This window comes from Protobothrops mucrosquamatus, unplaced genomic scaffold (genome assembly GCF_001527695.2).
Source record: "Protobothrops mucrosquamatus isolate PMUCROS unplaced genomic scaffold, P.Mucros_1.0 scaffold774, whole genome shotgun sequence".
Lineage (NCBI taxonomy): Eukaryota > Metazoa > Chordata > Lepidosauria > Squamata > Viperidae > Protobothrops > Protobothrops mucrosquamatus.
The window spans coordinates 129,584-156,594 of NW_015387042.1; the positions used below are offsets into that span (position 1 = coordinate 129,584).

The 27,011-nt window shown below is 36.3% G+C and overlaps 1 protein-coding gene across 1 annotated transcript in view; it reads right to left on the reverse strand.

The window, feature by feature from the left end:
* CDC73 (cell division cycle 73) overlaps nucleotides 1-27,011 on the reverse strand; it is a 100,712-nt gene that overhangs the window by 10,119 nt on the left and 63,582 nt on the right. Inside the window, exons 11-15 of the mRNA XM_015818632.1 lie at nucleotides 14,565-14,622; nucleotides 11,320-11,355; nucleotides 11,035-11,122; nucleotides 2,178-2,339; nucleotides 859-959 (exon numbers count right to left, since the gene is read on the reverse strand). Of these exons, the coding sequence (XP_015674118.1) occupies nucleotides 859-959; nucleotides 2,178-2,339; nucleotides 11,035-11,122; nucleotides 11,320-11,355; nucleotides 14,565-14,622 (445 nt within the window). The remainder of the gene's footprint in view (nucleotides 1-858; nucleotides 960-2,177; nucleotides 2,340-11,034; nucleotides 11,123-11,319; nucleotides 11,356-14,564; nucleotides 14,623-27,011) is intronic.

The window sequence follows — 27,011 nt, forward strand, 5'->3', positions numbered from 1 at the left end:
CAACCGCCACCCCGGCTATTACGTCAGCCAGCTCAGGCAGGGCCGTTGATACATAGCAGGGGGCCAGGTATATAATCAACAGGCCCACTTGTACCCCTTGTCCCCACTTCACAAGGAGAGACTCCACACCGTCTATCTGAGGTACAGTGGTCTCCCTCGGACATAGGCTCTCCCTTATAATGACCGCTACCCCACCGCCTCTACCCCGGGTCCTTGGCTGATGAAATACCTGGAAACCCGGCGGGCAGATGTCTACGAGGGGTACACCCCCTTCCGTGCCCAGCCAGGTCTCGGTGATCCCTGCCAGGTCCGCACCCCCCTCTTGAATAAGATCTTGAATGAGGGGGGCCTTGTTTACCACGGACCTGGCATTGCATAACATCAGCCGGTGATCCCGGGCCCGAGGGTCTAAGATCCCTGGGGACCGAGTGGAGTCCTGAGGACCGGAGCACCCACAAGCTTGTAAGCAGCGTGTGCGTGCTCCCAGAACCTGATATGGTCCTCTACTCCCGCCATATCTGCCCCTCCCACTGACCGTACTGATCACCCCACCCTCCCTTAGCCCCCCACCCTCCCCCCTCACCATTGAGCCCAATTTACCTCACAGTGTTGTTGTTGTTGTTTTGAAGGGGCATTATGTACATTTCCTTGCACTCACAGAAGAAAGGTACAATATAAACACAATAAATAAATTAATAGAAGCTGGACTGCAAGCTGGGTTTGCTAACTAACTGAATATTTAATGAGACCCCAGCAGCTTTGATAGAACCACCAAACTTTAACATCAAGACATAATAAAATCAAGGTAATTTATGAGCGAATATACTGCATATAATTACATCAAAGTAAAAACCTTACTTTTTGCAAAAATATCAACAGGTGATCCATCAGGTAGTAACCATGGCCAGCCCTTGAATTGCCAGGCAGGACCTTGGACAAACACAGCTACAACACGATCCCTAAAATATAGATATAAAAAGAGAGAGTGAAGCCATCACATTTCAGCCACAAAAACTTCAGTAATGGATTAATTTCGTTGTGAAATACACAATGACAATATTCTGTTCTAAGAGGAAGAACAAAGCTGTTACCCAAACATTAATATTTTTGTTCTTATTGCAAACATAAACATTTTGTTCATGATTCAGCACATTTATTCAAATGTATCCTGGTTTTGTTAAATTTGAGAAGATTAAAAATTATACTACTGGCTCAAAACCTTCTTGGAAACAAACAAACAAAAAACACCACAGGTAAACCTATAATCTTAATTCATATGATAAGGGAATTGTTTTCTTTTTTTGAAAATCACTTTGAGATATTTTTCCTGGATGGGTAGGATAAAGATATTATAGGTAAACCATTATGAAAAGAAAGAATTGAATTTGGAGTAGTGAAATAATGAGTAGAAAACTTCTTTTTTTGGAGCTACTCCAAAAATGCAATGCAACATATATTCTGTAATTTGGGGAAAGAGAATTCAACTTTCTTTTTGCCATTTAGCTCAGAATTGCAGCTAAAGGACTATTAACTCAAAGAAAGTCAACAAAATGTCACATACCTTCTAAATATCTATTTTTTTCACATTTTTAAGCCAGACTCGTATAAACCTCAAAGTTTAACTATGCAATTCTCTACCATGCTATGCTTTTTACTTAGCTATGTTCCCAGTTGATGTTCACAGAGGTTCCAGGTATAAGAAAGCAGTATTATCGGAAGTCCTTGTCTTTCAACCATAATTGGGACTGGAAACTAAGTGGTGTCATTGTTAAGTGGATGCTGCCCAATTTTATAACTCTTTTTGGTCATTAAATGAATCATACAGTGATTAAGCAAATTTGGCTTCCCTCATTGACTTTGCTTGTCAGAAGTGGTGATCACATGATCATGGGTCACTGACACAGTCATAAATATATGCTGTTTGCCAAGTGCCCGAATTTTGATCACGTGGCCACAGGGACGCTGTGATGGTCATATATATGAGGACTGATTGCAAATTACTTTTCAGCACCATTGTAACTTTGAAGAAATTATGCGTGTAAGGAGGTAGCAGATGCCTCTGTATCAAAAGTAAAATATTCAGGATAATGACTAAGAATACATTATTTACAACTAGATTGATTTTAGATTTGGTTGAGGAAGGCAACACCAATTGCAACAAAATTGCTCTCTCTTACCAATCTTGAGGCATGAGTTTAAGAGGCTGATCAACCACACGATATGGCACCGTAACACTGACTGTAGTTCCACCAGGCTGCATTTGGTCTTTCCTTCTTTGTATTAAAGTTTCATTCTCTCGCTGACAGCCTTGCTTTTTCTTTTCATCAGATGGTACAAACCTTAAAAACAGAGGTGGTGAAAGAATTAATACTGTAGACTGGTACTGACTTTATATAGTCAAAGTAAAAACAGATAGCCTACTTGTGGAAATAATTTGGAAGGATATGTTAAGTCTCCTGAAGCATAAACAATTAAGAAGCCAAACAGGTTGTCTTCGACATACGACCATTCGTTCAAAAAAGTAGCTTACAGCTGATCCTCGCACTTATAACCATCGCAGCATCTCCAGGGTCGCCATAATTTGCACTCTTGGCAATGGGTATGTATTTATGATGGTTTCAGGGTCCCGAGACCATGTGATGGCCATTTGCAACCTTCCTAGCCAGCTTCTGACAAGCAAACACTGTTTCGACTAAGGAAAAGGAAAGCTAGGCAGTCCAGCAATAATCACTGTTTTAGGCTGCTAATGTTAAGGTTCAGTTTAGCAGCAGATTCTGCTCAATGTCTCCCCCAAAACATCAATCTCTAATGAATAAGTATTAATTTATTTAAAAACATTCAACTTTAATATCATCCACGGTGGCCAGAAGAGTGCTAATGGGTTGACTTATAGTTGTCTTTTCCAAAGTGGACATTTAATTGTTCACGAAATTTGTTTAAAGTTGGAAACTCAGACTAGAGGAGAATATCTATAGTAGCAAGACACAGGCCTATTTACCTAAGAATATGGATTATGGAAATTGAAAGAGTATGATTCTACTAAGATCATTATTAATATAAATATTAATTATATGTGTGCTATAATGAAAAAGACAATACCCTACTGCCAAATCTTTACACACACACACAACAATGCTAATGATTAAACACAAACACTATATTTAAACAATGAAATTTATTGCATTTGTTTGCTTTTGAGATTAGCTTCTCCTTAGAGACAGTCAATACTGACATAAGATAAGATAAGATAAGATAACTTTTATTGTCATTTTTTTTACTGTGGGCACAATGGCACACATCAAAAATGAAATTTAGTTGCCCGGTCTCAAAGTGAAACACATACATGACACATACCTAAACATGCTATGTACAACATATGTATAGACCCACACCCCTACATATACGTACATAACGAATAAATATTAAATACTGTCCATCTTGAATATATAATGAAAAGAGGAAGCTTGAGAGTTCACAAGGTTAATGCTGTATGAAATGAAACTATGACTGAATCTGGATATTCTGCTACGGATACCACGAAACTTCCTCCCAGAAGGTAACAAGGTAACAGGTCGTGAAGAGGATGTGTAGTGTCCCAGATAATCTTATGGACCCTGCTCAAGCAACGCTTCTGTGCTATGTCCTGGATGGGAGAGAGGGAACTGCCAATGATCTTTTTGGCCATTCTCACCACTCTCTGCACCGCCTTCCTGTCTGAAGCAATGCTTCTTCCAAACCAGACTGTGATACTGTATGACAGGATGCTCTCGATTGTCCCCCTGTAGAAAGTGATCAGGACAAGGGAAGGAAGATGTGCTTTTCTCATGCGATACAGAAAATGCAGGCGCTGCTGTGCCCGCTTCACAAGTTTCTCACTGTTGAGCGACCAAGCCAGCCTACTCGTTAGCTGCACACCCAGGAATTTGATGCTGGTAACCATCTCCACGGGTGAATCATTAATGCACAGAGGAGTGTGGCTGTGCCTGCCTTTTCTGAAATCGACGATGATCTCTTTGATTTTTCTGGTATTTAAAACTAGGCTGTTTTCCTTACACCAGTTCACCAACTCCTCAATCTCCTTGTGGTAAGCTTCCACCTTGTCATCCTGAATAAGGCCCACTACTGTTGTATCATCTGCGAACTTCACAATATGGTTAATGGCAAACCTAGCACAACAGTCATGGGTTAACAGGGTGAACAGCAGCGGACTTAAGATGCAGCCCTGAGGAGAACCTGTGCTCAAGGAAATGGTATTAGAGGTATTTGTTCCAACTCGCACATATTGGGGCCTGTTGGCAAGAAAATCAAGAATCCAGTTGCACAGAGGAGTGTTTAAGCCTAAAAGGCCCAGTTTGTCTACTAGATGCTGGGGAATGATTGTGTTAAACGCCGAACTGAAGTCGACAAACAACAAACACACGTATTTCTTTCCTCTAAGTGCTTCAAGCTCCGATGGAGAACGGAAGAAATAGCATCCTCCATAGAGCGATGTGATAGGTAGGCAAACTGAAGCGGGTCAAATGCTGGCGGGACGTTAGATACAATAATGTCCTTTATCAGCTTCTTAAAGCATTTCATGATGGTGGATGTCAGTGCAATCGGACGGTAATCATTGAGGCCTGTAATTGTGGACTTTTTTGGCACTGGCAAAATGATGGCCGTCTTAACACGATGGGACCACTGCCTGCTGCAATGAGAGGTTGAAAATATCTGTGAGAACACAAGCCAGCTCCTCTGCACATTCCCTGAGGACACATCCAGGGATGTTATCTGGGCCTGCTGCTTTCCGAATGTTAACTGTCTGCAGTGTTTTCCGGACAGAGGTGATATCAAAGCTTAGCACTTGCTCATCAGGATGGGGCACAGCTTTTCTAGCAGGAGTGCTATTTGATGCCTCAAATCTACCAAAAAATGTATTCAGCTTATTTAGGAAGTCTGTGCTGTCCTTGCATCTCAATGGAGCCACCTTATAATCCATGATGACCTGGATCCCATGCCATATTCATCTGGTGTTTGTTGGGTCCTGAAAAAAATTCTGAATTCTCTGGCAATGGGCTTGCTTTGTACCTTTTATGGCACTTTTCAGATTTGCTCTGGGTGTTCTAAGTGCCAGCATGTCACCAGATTTGAAAGCCACATTCCGTGCTTTCAGCATCTTGCGGACCTCATAAGTCAGCCACGGTTTTTCATTCGCCCTCACAACAATGCTTTTCAAGACACAGACATCTTCTATGCACTTTTGGATATATGCAGACACCATGGTGGCATACTCAACATTTGTATGTTGGTTATCAGTAGCTGCTTCCTTAAACATGCCCCAATCTGTGCACTCAAAGCAGTCTTGTAATGCTTCTATCGCTCCCTCTGTCCAAACCCTCACCTGCTTTACTATAGGTTTCACTCTGATTAATAAAGGTTTATGTGCTGGAATAAGCAGCACTGAGAGATGGTCAGAGGAGCTCAGGTGAGGGCGGGGGATAGCTTTGAAAGCCTTCTTGATATTGGAATAAGCAAGATCCATAATCATAACTATTAATTTCTATCAGTTTAACTGAAGAAATTGAATTTATCAGTATAGGCTAATGTTTGTGCTAATGCTAAAGTCAACCCATTAGCACTAGTCTGGTAAATTTTCCAAACAAATATAAAGCTAAAATAAGAAAATCACATACTCTAGACTGCCAAGCCTTTTCAATATGAAATAAATAAAATGTATCAATTGAAATATGATGGTTCAAGGAAATAGATTTTAATAGACTGGTATAAGGCTAATGAAATCATGCTACTGAAATAGGGGGAAAAAAACCTAAAATGCTGAAAGATCATTTTAGTATATACTTATATTTAGGGAGCAAACATGCCATCGTATGAGAAGGAACCTCTCATCTGTTCTTAAGACTTCCTTTTTTCCTAATCATCTTCAAGATATCTTAGTACTTCCTTGGCAATACAACTGAAATTCTTCTGTGTGCAAATAATGGAGAGATAGCAACTGAGAGTTCAGCAAGTGGTTTCATATTTTATTAATTTTGCTTTTGTAATTTATTTATACTGAAAAAAGTTGCGGATATTTTTGGCACCAATCCACTCTATCTCTTCTATTTCTGGTTGTTTGCTGAGTATGTAACATAAATGATTGTGACGATCAATTTATCAATCATAAAATAAAACAACCAAATGTGAATGTATTCCGACAGGGAATGTCAAAGAACAAGTAACCTGTTATAATTTTACACATTTCTCGATTTCCCATGTAAAATTTCTCAAATTTTATCTTTACAATAATTAAACCTATGCCTATTGCTAGATTAACCGTAATTAGCTTTTAAACAATGATTTGAATTCAAGTTTATATCCTAAAACTATGCATAACTGCAAGGCGCTCCTACCTATAAAATCAGGAATTTGCTTTATTTTATTAGCAAATTTATATAGCTAAACATATAATTCAGTAAAATAATATTACTAGCTTTTCTCATATCCTCCAATCTCTTGCACTTTATTAACATTTGCTCCAAGAGACTATTTCAAACTTTTGCTATCAATTTGCAGTGTGAGAATCAGAGAAGTTGGCAAACCCTCGTAAAGAGAAAGTCATTCATTTCTAATTCAACTCTATAGTGAGAAGCTGATACAGATAGTCCTCGACTTACAACTATTTGTCTAGCAACCAAAGTGACAATAGCACTGAAAAAAGTGACTTATGACCAGTCTTCGCACTTATAACTATTGCGGCATCCCCATGGTCATGTGATCAAAATTTGGATGCTTGACAACATATTGTACTAATGATGCTTGCAACATCCCAAGGTCATATGCTCTACCAGCTTCCAACAAGCAAAGTTCATGGGGGAAAGATGGATTTGACTGTAGATTCACTTATCAACCATGGCAAAAAGGTCATAAAATTGGGTGCAACACACTTGCCAATGTTCTTGCTTAGCAATGGAAATTCTGGCCCCAACTGTGGTTGTAAACCAAGGACTATTCGTAGTTAAGTGTAGCTAATGCTATTCAACAATAATATTTGAATTCCACAAGGAATGCTTACAATGGAAAGGAGGGAAGATATGTTTTGGAAGGGATTTAAGACTTGAAGGAAAACTTTAATCCACTTTTGATTTTTTTAAGCACAGACAGGAAATGCATACTGTAACATTTGTGCTGCGATTAACTATAATAATTTCTTTTTAAACAAGATACCAAAAGCCTATGGAGATACATGGAGATAATTAGGTTTTCAATATACTAAAAGCTATGTGCATATACATGTCTTTTCAATATTTATATCAAATTAATCATTAACTAACTGCTCCACAGAACCCATTCATTTCTCCTTAAAAGACAGCACCAGTTTCCTTCTTAACTGCATGTAGTTTGGGCAGACATGGTAAGCAGTTTTTTTTTTAAATAACTGATTGCAGAAATATAATTTCATTTGATGAATGACACTACTTTGCATTCTTTTTAATCACATTTTAGTATGTTTTAACCTGTAACAAAAATTTAACCATAACAGAGAACACGTTATTTGTGTGCATGTCTAAGGCCTCAGGAAGCATACACCTCAAGAAAATTTGATAGTATACTCAAAATTCTCAGTGTTTCTAATAAAGTTTATGAATCAGCTAAAGTAGATTTATATAGTACTAGGATATATTTTTTTTTAAAAAAAATATGGAGTAGCAGCTCACAAGCTCTTTTAAATCTTTGTAAAAGATTGCTGGTGAGTCTGGAAAAGCAACAGAAGGAATACTGAACATAAACAAGAGATAAGAAAGGAGTTCATTGGTGAATGGGACCTAATTAAAAAAGCCCAGCAAGAAACAATTCAAATTGTTTAAAAAGTTTCTTCCTTCACCAGCTTACTAATGATTCAGGACTCACAATTTTATCAATTTTTAACATTCTAAACTTTATTCCTAGTTCTGACAGTACAAACCCCTGACAGAAGTCTTTATAATTCTTATTTCCTTGTTGGTGCCCTACTGTGAAGAACTGACAATTATCCAATCAAATATTTAATGCTTTTAATGAATAATTGTCATTTCTTTTGTTAATCCTTCTTTGGCAGATATACAGAATAGACACATGCATATAGGAATGAAATGGAAAATAGCAACAGAGACTAGGAAGTGATGCTGGATCCACAATAAAACAGAATGTGGAGTTAGGCTTCTTGTATTGGTATATAAAGTAATCTAAATGAATGAAAATTACTTGAACAGAATATCAATCATGATTATAGTGCACACCGACTTCTCTTATGACAGAGTAAGATTCCTTAATATCTCAAAATCTTTAATGGCAAAATATGGTATTTATAGGATGATAGAGGGACAGTATTAACAGTAGACAATCAACAGAGCTTCACGAAGTGCATAAAAAAGTAGAAAGAAGATGAACGGCAACTTCTGCTTGATCTTTGTTTACTTTCTAATAACCAACATGTGTTACATATATTGAAAAACATCTTAAAAGCAAAATATGATTTATTACTATATCAGCGGCCCCCAACCTTTTGGGCACCAAAGACTGGTTTCATGGAGAAAGGTTTTTCCATGGACCAGAGGGCACGTGGTTTTGTGTGCTGACTGCATCCTGCAGATGGGGCTTCACTTGTTTGTGTGGCCCAGTAGCTGGCATGTGGCAGACTGGTGCTGGTCCACAGACTGGGTTGGGTATCCCTGCTCTATATTGAGGCAAAATGGTAATGAGAGGGAATGATTTACAGTAAAAAAAAAGCTGCATGGACAAGTATTTAACTCTTTTTCCACTGCTGCTTTTCCCAAACAATTCATTCTGCCCTGTCCCATACTCTCCTGCAACCAAAATTCAAACCTATATTTGTTATAAGGTATCAGCCAAAAACCTAGATAAAAACATATATTATAAAGTATATTTAAGCTTCCCTTAGAACTTTCATATCCTACAATTTTCAGATAGAATGTTTTAAAGGATTTTTCCCCAATACATCAACAATTCTGCTGCTTATCTACATAAATAGAATAAAGCACAAATAGAAAAAATGATGTGATACAGAAAATAGTACTTATAAAATGAAACCAGATAGTACTTTATTACCTTTTATTTTATGCAAATTACTACACTACATTATTTTTGAACCATTACATAAATAATGGTGCTTGGGTATATCTATTTTTCTCTTAAAATTAAATTTAAAGAATGTGTTTAAAAAAACCTGGAAATATTGACAGAGAAATGCCCCAAACTTGGAAAAAAATAGCAATCTCAAATTTTGAGTGAATTGGGGGGAAACAGAACCAGGGAACACTTTCACTATCCTTTCTGATTATATATGATTCCTGAAGCACAGATAAGGAATAACTAATGCAGGATACTTCTGTACTGAAGGTAACTATTTAATTTGATTATAATTCCTGTTTTTACAAAGTCAGAATTTTCCCTCACCAACTAATTAGAGCTTCAAGCCATTACAATTCAGGCAAAGTCACTGGTCACTGTTGCAACTGAAAAGGTAAGAGGATAGTTGTCTTATTTTTTTATTTTAATTAATGTGTTGGCATTCAGTGTAGGAGATTGATCTATAAAATGGCATTGTAACAATAAATATGGACTGTTACACCACACTGTCAACATTAAATTAACATCTTGCTTATCTTCTAAAACTCAAGGAAGTGAACTTGTACGTCTCCCTCAATTTTACTTTCACAATTCCATAGGTCAGCCAATACAATTTTTTGACACTTCAAGCTATAATTTAGATCTGAAAATCATAGTGCATCACAGGGCGTATGCAGTACTTGTTTTGTTGTTGGATTTATCACTAGCTCACTGAGATGATTTAGGGAGAAAGCATTTACATAATGCTGGTAAAGCAGAGAAGAATGAAGACCTGACTATATTTAGTGCTGGAATGCTACATATTCAATTTTTAGAATCTCATGAACGTCCCTCACATATACTACTTCAATGCTGGCCTTGCATGGTTTATTAATAATGGTTAAATATGCATAGCATGTTCTTTGAAAAATAAGGAGAAATCAGTTCAAATCTAACGGCTCCCATACATAATATGGGGAATTATTTGCCAAACATAGAAAAGCATTATGCAGCCAGGAAACAAAGTAAACTGAATGTCCAAAAGAGGACAGCCTGAAGAACAAAGGGCAAATAAGTACATGTTTTCAAAAATAAATCCTTATTTTTGTTCAATTTTGAGTGCATTTCTTTGTTTGTTTTGTTGAAATACAATTTTCATATACAATAAAAACAGTTGTTATAAAATAGCATCTACTTCATTTGCATTTATTTATTGATTTGGCCACATGTCTCTCATGAGTGACCATGGGTGGCTTACAATAAAATAAAAACAGTACAACAGATAATATAAACATGGGGGGGGGGGGAGAAACCCATAGCAGCTGAGCTTCATAAATATCAAGAAAGTCAAAGGATGAATTCTATCACACTCTTGGATCGTATTTCTAGGGCCTTGCAAAAGGCCAGCAGAATAGAGGCTGGCTTAATCTGAGATGGAATGATGTTTTATAGAGTGGACACCATGGCAGAAAAAGTCCTCTGCAGGACCTCGCCAGCTGAAGTTCCTTAGCTGATGGTACCCAGAGAACGCCCCTCCTGCCAGAGTGGAGGAGATGGTAAAACAAGGAGAGACAGTCCTGTAAGTAGCCAAGTGCTAAGCCATGAAAACCTTTATCAGCACCTTGATTTGTACCCAGAAGCATACTGGAAGCATACAATGAGGTTGATGGTGCAGTAGTAATGCATATTCTGAAAAACTGACACCATTAACTGCCCACACCAGCAGAGGTTCTGAATGTCCTTAAGGGCGACCCCGTGTACAACAAGTTGCAATAATCTAAACTGGAGATTACAAGGGCATGAATGACCACGAGCAAAGCCTCCAATCTAGGAATGCCGCAAGTGATGCATAACCCAAAACTATACAAAGGCCATCCTAGTCAAGGCTGTCATGTGCTTCATTTATACTTGAAAATAGACTTTTATCATGTAAATCTTTTAGTTACTTACTTGAGATCCTGCAGAAGGTCTTTTGCATTAAGCATAGTAATTAATGAAGTGGTAGCTGCTGGAATAATGATAATTGGTGTTCGAGATCCTATAGAAAGACATACATATATATTTAAAGCAAATAAAATGCAATTTTCATCATTATCATAAACTTTTCAGGCTCTGGCTGAACAATTATACTAAAATGCTAATTAAAATGCTAATTAATAAATTTATGACAACATCCGTAATACAAGATGTCAATTTGATAAGATAAAAACAGCTGTAAATTTGGAAACAATTCACCTTTTTTTTGATTTGGAGGAGGTCTTGCTTGAGAAACTATAGGAAAAAAAAAAAGCACAGAATAGCTGTTTTAAGTTTTGAATCACAATGGAATTAACGAAATTTCCCTAGAATCTATTTGTTAATTCTCTCTGCACTTTCAAGGCATATAATTCCAGTTTTTAATATTTCAAAGACAAAAAGAAGCATGGGTGTGAAATGCCTTGGGTATCTGAAGGTTTCAGTGTGGAAGATTTGCATGTAAATAACATATTATTAACAGTAATAACAACAATATTATACTGTTGGACTAACTAAATCACCTGAAAAGTTAGCAATCACCCTTTAATTTTTTTTTCTGACATAAGTATGTAAGAATATCCTAATCAACTATCAGTTTTGATTCTTGCATATCATTTGGCTAAAATTATTAACAGTGGATTAATGTAATAAAAGATATCTTAAGATGGGGTTTCAGAGCTATAAGAACAGTACAGGTAATCCTTAACTTACAATCATTTATTTAGCAACCACTCAAAAATATAATGGCACCGAAAAAAAGTAACTTATGACGGTACTTGCACTTATGACATTTATGACACAATCATGTGGTCAAAATTCGGGTCATTGACAATAGGCATGTACTTACTATTGTTCCAGTATCCTGATGTCATTTGATCACCATCTGTGACCTTTCCAGCTAGCTTCTGACCAAGCAAAGTCAATGGGGCAAGCCAAATTCACTTAATGATGTGATTCACTTAACAACTTCAGTGATTCACTAAACAACCATGGCAAAAAAGGCCACAAAATCAGGTATAACTCACTTAACAAATGCCTTGCTTAGCAATGGAAATTCTGGTCCTAATTGTGATGTAAACCAAGGATTACCTGTGTCTTCTTACGTATCAAAATGTTCAGGAAAGCTAACGATCAAAAGCATTGCGTGTTAAGTGAACATTAAATGAATAGTTCTTGCTGAGTAAGCAGAGGCTACTTCAGATACATTAGGAAAGATATAATACAATCATTTTTAAAAGAGTAAATTAAGTGAACAAATTAAGCAAACAAACTTGGGAGTTTAGCAGCAAAATTTAAGGGGGAAAGTCGTATGAAAACCAATAGGGAATAAGGAAAACCTTTTAACTAGTTGTGAACTCTGCAGACAAGACCTACTAGAAAACTGTAAACAATGGATTGAAAGGGCAAAACTGAAGCTTAACATTGACAGAAACATTACCAAGAAATATCTTTTTACTTTGAACAAATTTAGCACCAAGGACAAATAGACTGTAATCAAAAATACTGAAAAAAATTGTTGATTGTCTGGCTGAATCTTCATGTATTGTCTCTGATAGGCTAGATGATTGGAAGTGGGCAAATGTACTCTCAGTTTTCTAACCATATCTAACCATATTTAATGAACCATTGTTTCATTAAATTTCTTAGTAGTAGTAGTAATAGAAGTAGTAGTAGTATAAACATTGATACATCTTAATTTAAGCAAAAAACATTTGAGAAACTAAAGCATGGCATTTTGATTAGCAAGCTAATAAAGTATGGTTTTGATGAAATGACAATTAAGTGAATGCCCAGATTCATCAACAGTTTGACATCTCCCAGGAACGAAGTATCAAAAAAGATGTTATAGGTTTCAGTCCTGGCCCCTCTATTTTTGCAGAGGTAGCACAATGTTAATTACATTTATGGTTGACTCAAACTGATGATAGGTGACTCTAGAAAATAAAAATAAAATCTAAATGACTGTAATAATCTAGAAAAATAGACTAAAAATAATGGGGATTGGGTGCTGGCCTTTCCAACAGAATGTAATTATTTAATTTGCTAAAAAGATTTGTCAATTGCATCACACTGACTTCAAGTACTTTGTTGTCTATGTGGCTCTATTAAAAATTTGTGTTTTAAAATAATAGGGAATAGAAAAATGTAAAGAAAATATAAAGAAATTATTAAAGAAATGTAAGCTTTTTTTTTAGAGAAACCCAGAGAGAAAGTGCCAGGTGTTTTCTGGTACTTTATTTTTTTATATCCTGCATTATGGAAGGTCAATCTTGATATGGGCTTGCTTTTGTACTGATGAAGCCTATGCCGAGCTTTCAGTTAATATGTGTGAAATCGCATCTGGCAGTGTGACCTCATGTGTGGCAGATAGCCAGAAATTATCCAGATGTATTTCAGCTCTTGCTAGTTCTACTCTGTTCATATTGTTGCTTGTCAGTTCCAAGCACATTCTTATTCTCAACAGCCCTGGTGAGATAAGTATGACAGGCAGTATGACCTTTCTAAACACTGGCACACAACTGCAAAGATAACAAAACTAGTGAAGAATCCCAACATTATGCTACTTCGAATACATTAGCATTCTATTCTGAAATCGGTTTTAGAAGAAAGTTTAGCAACACAAGATAAATACTTTAGAATGGATGCATAAATATTTTTAGCGATGGCTATTTAACCAGCAGTTTTTCTTTATTACTTGGGGGAAAAAATCCTGCAAGTACTTTTGTTTATAAAAACTGAAGAGAGTGCTTTGTTTTTTGAGGCTGTGCCATTAAGATATTATACAACTCATACAGAACTCTCCTATTTTATTTCTTTTTTTAAACCTTCATATTACTTTTTAAATAATCAATTAAAGGCATATTCCCCTCAAGTCTATATACCTGAAGCCAGATAGTCATTATTCAGCCTTCAAAGTACTTATATGATATTCATTATTAAAGTATAATGTATTACATACATCAGACACTATCTTCTGAAAGCATCACAAGAAATGAAATACAGTGGGATCATATAAATATTTCCAGTACTAAAAGTTGACTCAGCTTTTTTCAGAATATGATCACATCATACTTCTTGCTAGGTTAACATAGTTCTTCTCAAGATCCTGGGTACTGTAGATTAACAAACAATAATGTGATATGGTAGAGATCCCTAGTATTTTTGCATATCTTCCAAAGACTACTGTACATAGAAGTGATTCAAAGTACCTGAAATTTACAGAATGCATACATTTCTGTAATTATTATATCATATTAGCACATGTACAAGCAGAAATGTAGATGTATTCATTTGAATTTTATGGGGGAAAATCATAATTTAAAAGTTAAAGCTTCAATAGTTTCCATAGCAAGTCAGAATGAATTTGAAGATGGATTTGCATTTCCAATATACTGGTTAAAAAATAGTTTATCCTTCATACTATGATATATATATATATATAGTAATACATCTACTGCTTTTACCTGGCCTTGCCACAGGTTGCACTGCTGGGGTCTGAGTCTTTCGTGCTGAAGCTCCTTCCTGTATAGAAAGAGAAGACACACATATACATTAACAAGTTACTTGACAAGAGCACAATATTAAAACAATTTTTTTAAAGCAAGATGTTTTTTCCAGCAACCTATTTATTAAATCTTTTTTTGAAAGCCAGGAAGAAATTGCTTTTGTTTTGTAGAAGAGTTATCTAAAGAAATCAAAAAACAGTGAAGACGATGAATGAAATACTGTACAGCACTACTCTTTTTAACTAGAGATGGATAATATCCACATCAGTCTATGAAATTTATTTATTTGTATTCCTCCTTTATTATTTTTTACAAATAGCTCAAGGTGGCAAATATATCCAACACACCTTCCGCCTCCTATTTTGCCCACAACAACAATCCTGTGAGGTATGTTGGGCTGAGAGAGAGTGAGTGGCCAAAGTCACCCAGCTGGCTTTCACGGCTAAGGCTATGAAATAATTTTATTCTTAACAAGTGCTAGATTTTTTTTTTTGAAAAACCCATTACCCTCTTTAAATTTAAAAATTTTTAAGTACAGGATTGCCCCAAATCCACCAAGTGTATTAGCCAGGACAGTGTTTACTATCACAACTGCTAAGTGTTTTAAAGGTATAATCCAGTATTGAAAAGATGCTGTTTGAGAGGCTATAATTAGTTATTCGATGGAAATCCAAAGGAGAAGGTTGGAGATCTATAAGGATTGAGGGACAGCAGAGCTGATGGCCATACATACATTTTAGCACAAAGCAAGGACAAAACTTAGGAGATGATATACCTTCCTTGGAAAACATTTTCAGACTCTTCCCAATTTGCTTCTGTAGTAAATGGGAGATATTTCAACACAGAATGTTTGGCTTTAATGTAGGATAATCCATCAAGATGTCTACATCTATTTGATGGTCACAATACTCAAACCCAAGAAAATCCTTGGTTTTGCTCTAAATCTTTCATGTAGTTTATTAGAAAAAGCAGAAAAGTTATAATATAGAGAGGGAAATTCTAAATTTGTTTCTAAATTTGATAAATAAATAACATTAGGGGCTCTAAAGTAATACATAAGAGATCAAATTCTCTATGTGAATTTCTAGGTGATCAATTTCTTTACACTTCTTTGCTGTGTATCTTTAAAAATAAACTGTAAGCTTATTAAAATTACTAAAGCTTATTTAAAAAAACATGATGTATACTTTAGGCAAATTTGTATTAAGGAATCAGAAAAAATAACTTAAACCATGTTAAAAGCATTTGTACAATACATGTAACTTTAATGAGAGAAGTCAGAAGTTTGTAACTGCTTAAAGATCAGAAGTAACTTCTTTATATAACTTTACGTATTTCTATTTCTTAATTACTTTTTCTTAATTTCCCACCTTACATTTTCTTTTTTTATTGTTCTTTACTCTTACTTTATATTATTCATGTTTATCTTTTTTTAATCTGCAAACCTTTCTAATACAAATTATGTATACATAAATATTTGTACAATATACATTTAGCATTTGGTAAGAAAGCGGTCTTTCATTAAATTATACAGTAATTATTTTCTTCCTACTTATGTTATGCCAAATGATCCAAAACATATGAGATTATATGGCTACTTTAAGAATCCATTCTAGTGCCAAAGTCAATAAACAGAAGAAAGCATACAAATGTCAACTGCTTCAGAAAATCATACTTACAAAGAAGGTATAACTCACTGGATTTTTTTTCTAAAAATCTCAAATCACTGATAGAATGATATCTAACCCATTTTTTTTTTGCTTCGCCCTCCTACAATTTATCCCCAAAGACTAAGAGATTGTGGGAGGTGGGGGGATAGTAAGTATTTTGGAAGCTCGGGAGCAGGGAATGAGGGTAAATCCCATTGTTCAAGCTTAAGTCTGTGGTCCATAATGTCTTTTCTCCATAAAACAGCATTAAAAACAGGAAAACAGGAGGTACTTAGTAGTTGTGACAACCTTGGAAGAGATTTACAGAGATAACTGGAATAGCCTATTAGGTATTGCCATGGTTTGGATTGTGTCAAAAGCTATGGAGACAAGCGAAAGCAACAAAAACTAATGTCATATTCCAAATTTGAAGACAAGCTCAAATGTTATCTCACACTCCCCTAAATTTCTTTAAACAGGGACTACAGTATGCTTTATTATTTGCATAGATTATGTAGTGATATAGTTTCAGATAGACTGTCTGAGCAATAGTGTTTGGAAACATGCATGCATGTATATTCACTAAGCATTATGAAATGTTTTAGCAGTTGCCAATATGCTCCATTTCCTGTCATTTCAACCAGCTGCAAACTTCTTATTTGTGCATGGCAAATACAGATAGGAATTCTATCTGCCTGCTTGTCTGTCTAATTTGTATGCTGCTGTAATCCGCAAGGTACTTATTTAAAAAAAAATTGCAAACACAAACTGATTATTCCCCAAACATCTTCTGGAAAGATTCCTTTTTAAACAATTTCCAGAATGTCCTCCAAGTGCATGCCAGCCTAACACAATAAGGAGGATATCCATAAAAGAGAGAGCAACACCCAAAAAAGAATAGGGATTGTGGCACATGTATTGTATGGTTATGGAGGCTCTCACCCATTCATAATCAAGTATGATTCTAAGATGGCGGTGCCTGGATCGGCTGCGGCTGCATTGGCTCTTGAAGGTGAAAAGTTTTTGGAGGGATATAAGCCACATGATCGGGAAGGTTTTAATGTGTTTGAGCAACGTTGTGGGGCTAAGGTAACATACGACCGACAATCTTTGCTGGTATGGTGAGGTTTTAGCTGTTTTGGAACTATTGGTGAGACTGTTAAAAGTCCTTTGTGCTGTTTGAAATTGTTCTGCTGGCAGCAAGATCAGACTGCTGGCACAGTGATGGATTCTATTGCAAATCAGGCTGTTTCCGAAGGAGGCAGAGGAGAGGTCCCAGGGCTTGTGGAGCAAAGGAACTGGATGAGACTGTTGGCAGGCCCAGAGGAAGGGAGAGAGGCTTTTGGAGGAATTGGAGGTGGCGGCAGCATGCTTGATTTTGATTTTGATTTGATTTTATTAAATTTATACCCCGCCCTTCTCCCGGAGGACTCAGGGCGGCTTACAGCCAGTTTAAAACAATGATATAATACAATACAAAATTTAAAAAGATTAAAAATAACTATTTAAATTTGGCCGCTTCTACTAAAAATTTAATTTAAAACCCCTTTAAAATACCCCTAGGCTCTGGGGTGAAAAGGAGCGAGGCCCCTTTAAGGAAAAGGTGGAAGAGACGGGATCAGAAAAAGGAAAGGAGGCGAGGTTGTCGTGCAGGAATACAAACTAATTTGAGGGCTAATCCCCATGGAGCTCCATTTCCATCTGTCCTGTTTGCCATCGTTCGCTCCCTAGAGACTAAAATGGATGTTCTGAAACTTGAGCTGCCACGAACAAGGAGGCTATATCGGAGGTGGTGGCCCTTTGAGATCTGTGTGCAACAAAATTTCATTTTGATGTATGCCGATTGGTGTACGTTCAAAGTGACAATAAAGTTATTGTTGTTGTTGTTGTTGTTATTATTATTATTATTATTAGCAGTAGTAGTAGTAGTAGCAGCAGCTGCATTTTGCACAAAACAATTTTGAACTGATTTGCAAATATTGTTACATACTGAATGCATTGCAGCAATCTTCAGTTGTCATGCAGTAATATAAGAGCTACCATTGCCAGGGCCTCTTGCTCCAAAAAGGGCTGCTACTGATGATCCAGACAATACTGGATAAAGGCTTCCCCATCTACAACTACTTCTTTCCCATCCAGTTGTTGAGTATCAGCAGCATGATGTAGAGGAATGTGAAAATAAATTTGGCAAAAGCCATTAAAGAAAACAAAAGACAATTCAGTCTGGGCAAAGTGGAAGGTATGAGAAAGAAACTAAAAATAACCCTATCTTGATTCTGTTCAGTATAAGAGAGAGCAAAGGGGAAACTGCCATTATACTCAATAACAATAAAATGACATTCCTGTAAGCCAGTGGTGGCGAACCAATGACACGGGTGCCAAAGGCCGCACTCAGAGCCCTCTCTGTGGGCACGTGCGTCGTCGCCCCAGTCCTAGGCCTTCAGCTGGGTTTTATAAAACCTTTTTGCTTTAGGCCTCTGCCACCGTGTACAAAAAAAAAAGTTCAATCAATCAGTCAATTTCAACTTCTCGCAGAAAAAAAAAAGATCTTGCAAAGTTGGAATTGATTGATTGAACTTTTTAGTTCCACCCAGTCTGCCGTTACCACTGCAGCCATGCCCACCCAATGGGCCACGCCCACCCAATGGGCCACACCCACCCAGCATCCGACGATGCATAAGTGGGTTTTGGGTTGCAGTTTGGGCACTCGGTCTCTAAAAGGTTCACCATCACTGCTATAAGCTTTGCTCTATCTGTTTCCTGTTCTAGCCTATCTTGAAGGACTGATCCTACTAATACTTTCTCCAACTTCTCCCAGTGGTTTCATGTATATATTGCAAAGTGGGTAGATGGACCAATCCATGGGGCATGTCACAAAGAGGATCCACGACCATAACTTCTTCTCCCCCCCATCAATTGCTCAGGAAGGAACAAAACCATCACAAAATAGTACTTCAATCCCCAAGTCTTGTAGGAGATCCAGAAGATTACCATGGTCTATACTGTTGATGGCTTCCAAGATATCTAACAGAACCACAAGGAGTATATACCCTCATTCTGATGTAAACCATAGCCTTAGTCTGATAGGAAACAATCTAAAAAAAAATCTAATTCTTCTAGGATGCTCAGCAACTTATGCCCCACTGTATTTTCAATAGCCTTATCCTCAAAAGAGAACTTGGAGACTGGGTGATAGGCATCTAATATGGCCAAGTCCAAGAAAGAGGTACATTGCTTGAAGGAAACATAGAAAAGTTTTCTTCAAGTCTATTGACATAATTTCCTTCTCTAATAAGATACTGATTATCATTGGTCCATTTCCTGAAGTCTGCAGGCCAAAAGGAATCTCATTTAATAGTACAAGATGCTGCAACAATTATTAATTCATTTAGAATCAAAACTCTGAGAAAGATTTCTACTACTAAAGTGTTATGTAAAAAGATAGTTTCACGTAAAGAAAACGTGCAGCCTTATCAGTGCCACTGGATGGTTACCATCTGACATAATTATGATCGAGAAACACTGATGCTTCTCTGGCCTTATCACTACACTCTAGGCTGAATATGTGCTCAATCAGATTCACTTTTCATTCTCTTCCATCAGTGCTCCAGATGTCATCTTGTTGCTTTATTCTCACAGTTTCTCAGAAATCAAAATGATCTCCAGTATCATTTGTCAGAGGCAACTCAGAGGCAGTTGTGTCAAGAGCCTGAACTACTTTCCAATTCCAGAAGACAACCAGGTACTCAACAGAACTGCCCACTGGATCATTGAGAAAAGTGGTGTTGGATTTACATCTGAATCTGAGTAGATCTTAGAAGGCAGTAAATGTCATCTAGGTCAAGAACTTATATGTCAGAACAAAAGATTTAATTCAGTGTCCTGTACCAGTAGGTCAGAGATAAAGAAGTCCGACATGTCTCAACCTATATGTGTTAGATCTGAAATTACCCAGGACAAGACCACGGTTGCCATGGAGGCTATGAAACATAATTTCAAAATGATGTCCCAGGGGCATGAGGGAACTCCAATACTAACCTGATAACATTTGTTTAAGAAAATGTATTACAAGGAATTTCTACTTCAGTTGCATATAAATCCAACATATTAACTGATGACTAGCAATATTTTCCAAGTTTTTTAAAGTCAACTTTGCCAACTTTAAGCTAAAAAAATAATCTGCATTAATTATCAATTATAAAAGATGCAACATGTACGTCCTCCCAGCATTTGTGTTAGATGCATCAATTCAAAAAATAAAAATTATAGTTTTAAAATGATTTTGTATGTCTTTTAAATTTTAAATGGAAGCCACCCAGAGTTCATTGAAAGATGGGTGGCTATATCAATGTAATAAATGTAACAAACACATGTCTATTCCTCTTAAAAAGTGTTAAAGACTTCATAGTGGAGTTCATGAAAGAGTAATACAGGCATCCAAAATTTAATCTCATTTCCTCTCTTCTTGGTTCAGATGCAAAAACAGCCACATAAATTGCAACCACACTTTTTTGCTGTCATTGGGGATTCAATGTCAGTTTCTAGCAAAGTTCACAGCAATCTAGCTCTTTCTCCATGATACTAGTAGAGTTATGGAAGGGAGGAGGAATAGAAGCCTGAGGCTATTCTTTCAGCCAATGTTGCATGAACTGAATGAGGTGACAACTAAGTGCTCCTAAGCTAGGCAGAAGCTTATGCCAGCAGCAAGGAGGAAGAGAGTCACAATCAGGAAGGCATTTCTCTATAGAAATAATAGGAAATTGAGCATGATGCCTGTAATCTCCTTCAACACCACAAAAGTAGAATGTATTTCTACTTCAAAAGAGAATGGAAAAACTTAACAAGGGATACCAATAAAAGCTGACTGTTGATCAGCATAAAGGAAAACCAGGAAAAGGACGGGGGGGGGGGGGAAAGAGAAGAGTTGAAGATAAAACAAATGACTAGAAACTTAGTTCTTCAACATTTTATAGCACTATATTTTCCAAAAGCAGAAACAGTTTTATATATACATGCTGCTCAGGTATATTTCTCCCAAGCTTGTCTTCTTTAAAAAGGTAAGACAAGTTTCAGATCTCAGAAACCCAATGTTCACCTAAGAAAGTATAGGGCTTTTGTTTGTTTAGATCTTTATGGGACAAAGCAGTAAAACATATAGAAAATTATATTTGTAGAATATTCTCAAAACTATCTCAATATATCAATATAACTAGCATGTGTAATAGTTACAATCAGTTTTTCTTATAAGGATATGGAAGCAGCTTTTGTGGCTCTCTAGTGCACCTTTGTTATTTCACTCCTTTTGCCCAGTTTCACAGAACATGATTAAATAACATTAATTTTCCCTTGATTCACTGTTCATTTCACTCCAAAGAGGCAAAAATACACTTATATTGTGTACTATGGTAAAAATAGTATTGAGAAATATAATAATCTATGTCTAACAAGCAGGGTTCAAGAATTTTTCAAACCTATTGACCTATCTCAAGATATTAGCTTCGGGAGAAAGCAGGGAAGGAAAAGAGTATTTTGTAGTTAGATAAAGCTATTATTTAGTAAGAAAGTTAGTATGTAATGCAGATTTATTTCAATATCTATTGCAAGGGCTTCATTCAGTCTAACCAGATGCCAGTGAAAATGTCACAAATAGGAGATCAGTTACAGCAGTCCCTCTCCATAAGGATTGCTCATTTCTGTCAGTCTCTGTAATATGAAACCAGGAGAAAACCTCAAGTCACAGGATCTTCCCAATATTTCCTTCATTATTAACAGAACACATTATGAATCTAAAGATTTATCCACTACTTTCTATATGCCCTGAAAAGTTATGCATGATAAAAAATTGTCCTTAGTTTTAGTCAGAATGCAAAACAGATGTTTCAACAATATTACAAACACAGGGCTGTCCAGAATTTGGTTTAAAAACAAAAACCCTGCTGGATACATATTATAACAAATTTACATTGAAAATGGAATGATGTTTCCACCGCTAAAATAAGAGAAATCTGTACCACCTTGGAGAGACTCATGGATTTTTCAACTTGGCGAGACAGTTAACATTTTGGCCACTTCTCTCTTTAACACTTTATATAGTGTCCTTGATCTTTGCTCACAGCACACTATTGTCTAGACTGTGTAGGCTGCTTTGGGAGATATTATCCATCAGAAATCTATGACTGTGTCTTGATGTCAATTATATTATGATTTTAGAGACAGGAAGCAAATATGGATGTGCAAACTCACTGTTCTTCTCTTCATATTTTGATTAATGCCTATTAAAATATGGAGAGAAAAACCCAACTTGCTAAGTGCTTTCTAGTTATCAGGTAAGGTAAGATAAAATGGCAGGATATTTCATCTGCTTTAATGATTTGAGGAGGCATTGCAAATTAACAATCCTTAATGATACTAAAATGTTTATTTGTGCAAGGCTAAGATTAAAAATATACATATAACTAATATTTCAAGACAGAAACATATATATTTGAGGACTTACAAAACAACAAGGCTATTCCTTGCTAATACATAGTTTTGCTTTGTTTGATTTAGCACACAGGAGGCAAATGTTAATTATGGAGGGAAGGCAGAGATCTCCAAATAAAAGATTTAATCTAAAGATTTGATCTATTCCACAGCATGAATCTTTATAGTAAACACAGCTGTATTTGTTTGCAGTGTAACAACAAATGAGACTCTGAACAATGCATTCAACTTGCTGAAAAAAAATTGAAGGCAACAGTGACACTTGTGGCCATCTTGAGATTGTCACTGTATTTATAAGCTGGAAAGAGAATCTACTGTTTTATAATGTAGCATTATAAAACATGTTCTTAGAGGAAAGTGTATACAAATCTTGTAATTATTTTGTACTATAATCATCTGATACCCAAACAACCTAGAATTCTGTTTACTTTTTAAATTCTCATAAAAGATATATTAAACTGTAACCATTTTGATTTTCTGTGGTTCCTGGGGCAAAGGTTTGCCTGGTTGGCTGGAGTGTATGAAAGTTATTGGCTTTTTTACCTCCCAATATCCGTCTCATGTGGTATGGCACACCACCTGGCTCAGGTTGTGGTTCCCAGGATTTTAGGCAGTCAATGCTACAATGGTTGTAAGTGTGAAAACGGGTCATAAGTCACTTTTTTCCAGTATTGTTGCAACTTCAAACGATCACGAAACAAATGGTTATAAGTTGAGGACTACCCATGTTTAAAACAATAGGTTAAAAATACAGTGATAAAAAAGTATTCTTTTCAGAGGAACTCTTTACAGTGGTTGCTGCCTCTTTGCCTCCTTAGCTTTTCTCCCCACTGTATTGTAACTAGTTAACATTAGTTTAACACTTCAGCATTGTTCAGACCAATTGTACATCTGGTGTGTAGAACATTTTATAGGCCATGGGCCTTACAAGATCTTTGAGTAACAGTTCAAAAAAAATAGTAATAGATGTAAACTAAGTTTTAATTACTTTCTAAATTTAATTAATATTAAACACAGTTAAATAGGTTTTATAACATAGGTCCGTGGTGGCGAACCTATGGCACGGGTGCCACAGGCGGCATGCAGAGGCCTCTCTGTGGACACGCGCGCTGTCGCCCCAGTCCTAGGCCTTCAGCTGGGTTTTATAAAACCTTTTCGCTTTAGGCTTCCGCCGCCGTGTGCAAAAAAAAAAAAGGTTCAATCAATCAATCAATTTCAACTTCTTGCGGGGGAAAAAAAGATCTCGCAAAGTTGGAATTGATTGAACTTTTTAGTCCCACCCAGTCTGCCGTTACCATCACAGCTATGCCCACCCAATGGGCCACACCCACCCAATAGGCCACGCCCACCCAGCACCCGACGATACATAAGTGGATTTTGGGTTGCAATTTGGGCACTCAGTCTCTAAAAGGTTCGCCCTCACTGACATAGGTTCTAACAACTTTCTTTTCTTATCATATTAAAAAACATGGAGGTCTTCGGATCTCAAATTGTGTACCATTGCTACAGAGCAACAGATATAAGCAATGACACTAATTGTTAGCAAAGAGAGATTGACTGTTCATAGAAATCATGAATATTTATTAGTATACTTTCCACAAACTAAATATATGGGTACAGTTTGAACTACTAGTTCACATTATTTTGTTCCTATGGATAGAAGATGTCTACTTATTTATATCTTTTAATTCCAACCTATTACTTTATAAGTAATCAAGATGGCAAAGATACATACTATTCCTTTTTCCTTTTATTTTCCACACAACAATTCTGCGAAATGAATTGGGTCAACAGAAGGTCACTGACTCAAAGTCACTCAGATACTTGCATGCCTAAGGTGGGACTAGAACTCACAATATCCAGATTTCTAGGCTTAATCACCACACTAAACTAATTCCTTTTATGTTCAAACAATTAACTTGTGGCTCTTTTTAAGAGTAGAATGGTATTTAAAGTGCCCTGTAAATAAAGTAATAGATATCAGATTTGCTAAACTGAATACATTGCAAGTTGGTGATTCATTTTTTCCTGAAATACCAAAAGAAAAAACCTGAAAAGACTGTTTATATTCAGCTTTTCAATCATACAATTTCCAATCCCTTTATATAATAAAAACATGAATTGCAAGCATGTTTCAATAAAGGTCTCTCTGATCTCAGTAGGGAAGAATTTCACACATAATTCCACCCTTGAGCAAAGGAACAAGTTCAACTCATGTGCCCAATTGTCTACGCAGGTTCTGACTTCTACTCAGATAACAGCTGCTCAGAAGAAGAGAGTAGCTAATGCCAAACAATTTTTCTTGCAGCTGAGCTAGAATCATAATATGAACAAACTTCAGTAGATTCTTCTTGCCCACATCAAAGAAAGTTCTAATGGTCTTGGCCTTAACAAAGCACAATCCCCTCCCCCTGAAAACATACATCCCTCTCACCATAAATCTGGAAACAAAGCAGAACAAAAAGCCATGCCTAGGTCAAAAGTCAGGTATTCCTACTCCTGCCAAGTACTCTTTTAATCAAGTAATTTACTAGGGTGGAAATTTATTGTAGTTTATAGCTTTCACTCACAACAGTCTCGGTATCTTAATTAATATTGCAATACATTACTAATCCATATAGTACAGCATAGCTGTACCTGTGCAATGATCCACACTGATGGAAGGAAATCCTAATACATTCAAGGTGTGCTTTAGTAGAAAGCTTGCATTAGGCCCATCTGTTCAATTGTTTGGTCATATTTATGACTATGCAGTTGTTTTTCAGATTTTTTCCCCTATTCCCTCTATAGTTGTATTAAACTCTAAAATAATAGTTTGCCTATTTAAGGATACAAATGTAAATGCCAAAAAGATTGTTATTTTAATAACTACTACAGTTTGAATTTTCAATAAAAATATGGTGTATATAGACATACACTATGAAGTTTCATTCAGAAATCTATTTAATGAAACCTCAGAGCTACTATAAATTTTGAGGCAATAAATACTCTTGACTACTGTTCAAGATATCTGAATATCTCTACAATAGGACACATTGTGTTTTGGCTATTAGCAGGAATAAACTTTTGACCGTATTCTAAACTATTTCTAGGAAATATACTTAATGGAAGCCATTCTTCACAAATCGGCAAAACCTTGGATTTTTAGCACTTTAACAAATTCATACAAAAAAGACTATCAGTCTGTGAATTCAAAAAAGGAAGTAGGCCAATCTATGCATTGGTCATGTTTTTCATACAATTTGTTCATAAGGTTAGAAAGATGAGAACAGTGTGTTTCTCAACAATATAATTAAATAATAAAAATATGTAGCTTATTTAAATGCCTAATCTTAACAGTGTTCTTTTAGCAATATTCCCCTCAAATTTTTGTCACAAAAGAAATTTCAACTCTCAGTTCATGTATATTTTAATATAAACTGTGTCTCATAATTTGTACTCATTTTTTTTTTAAAAAAGTCTGACAATGAAGAAGTATATCAAAATGTATTTCTGCTATACATTTGGGATAATGACTGATCTCAAGGATTATTAAAAGCATGAAAAATCTTTTCCACAACACAGCATTTTGATTTAAGTGTCTCTGGTATGACGAAAACCTGAAATTAACACTATTATTTATTACTATTATTGCAAAATATAAGGAAGAATAAGGCATCTATTTATTCACATGTTCAGAAGATAGGTTTCTTCTGAATGAAAAGCTCATGACTGAAGTAGCTATAAGACACTATAAGTCATACACAGGCACTAGATACTAATCTTAGAAACAAGACACTATAACTATAAGTCATACACAGACACTAGATACTAATCTTATATTTGTAGTACTTGGTTATAAATAGCAACCCTCTTCTCCACAATTCTGCATTATTGGATTACTACCAGGTTCATTTTATTACTAACCTTAACAATACAGGTTTGTCATTATTAATATGGCTCTACTGTTTATTCCTGTCTTTGCCAACATCAGAAACAAAGTGTGTTTGACCTTTCCTTAGAAAGTACTGAAATGAATCTGCAAAGAGCCTCTGTTCCTTGGAGAACTGGAAAGGCTAAAAGGACAGAGAAGTTTATGTACGCTGATGACACGCAGCTGTACATTTCCACCCCAGGCCACCCCAACGATGCCCTTGACGTGATGGCCCGTTGCCTGGAGGCCGTAAGGGTCTGGATGGGGAGGAACAGACTCAGACTCAACCCTTCCAAGACCGAGTGGCTGTGGATGCCGGCGCCTCGGCATAGTCAGCTGATTCCATCGCTGACTATAGGG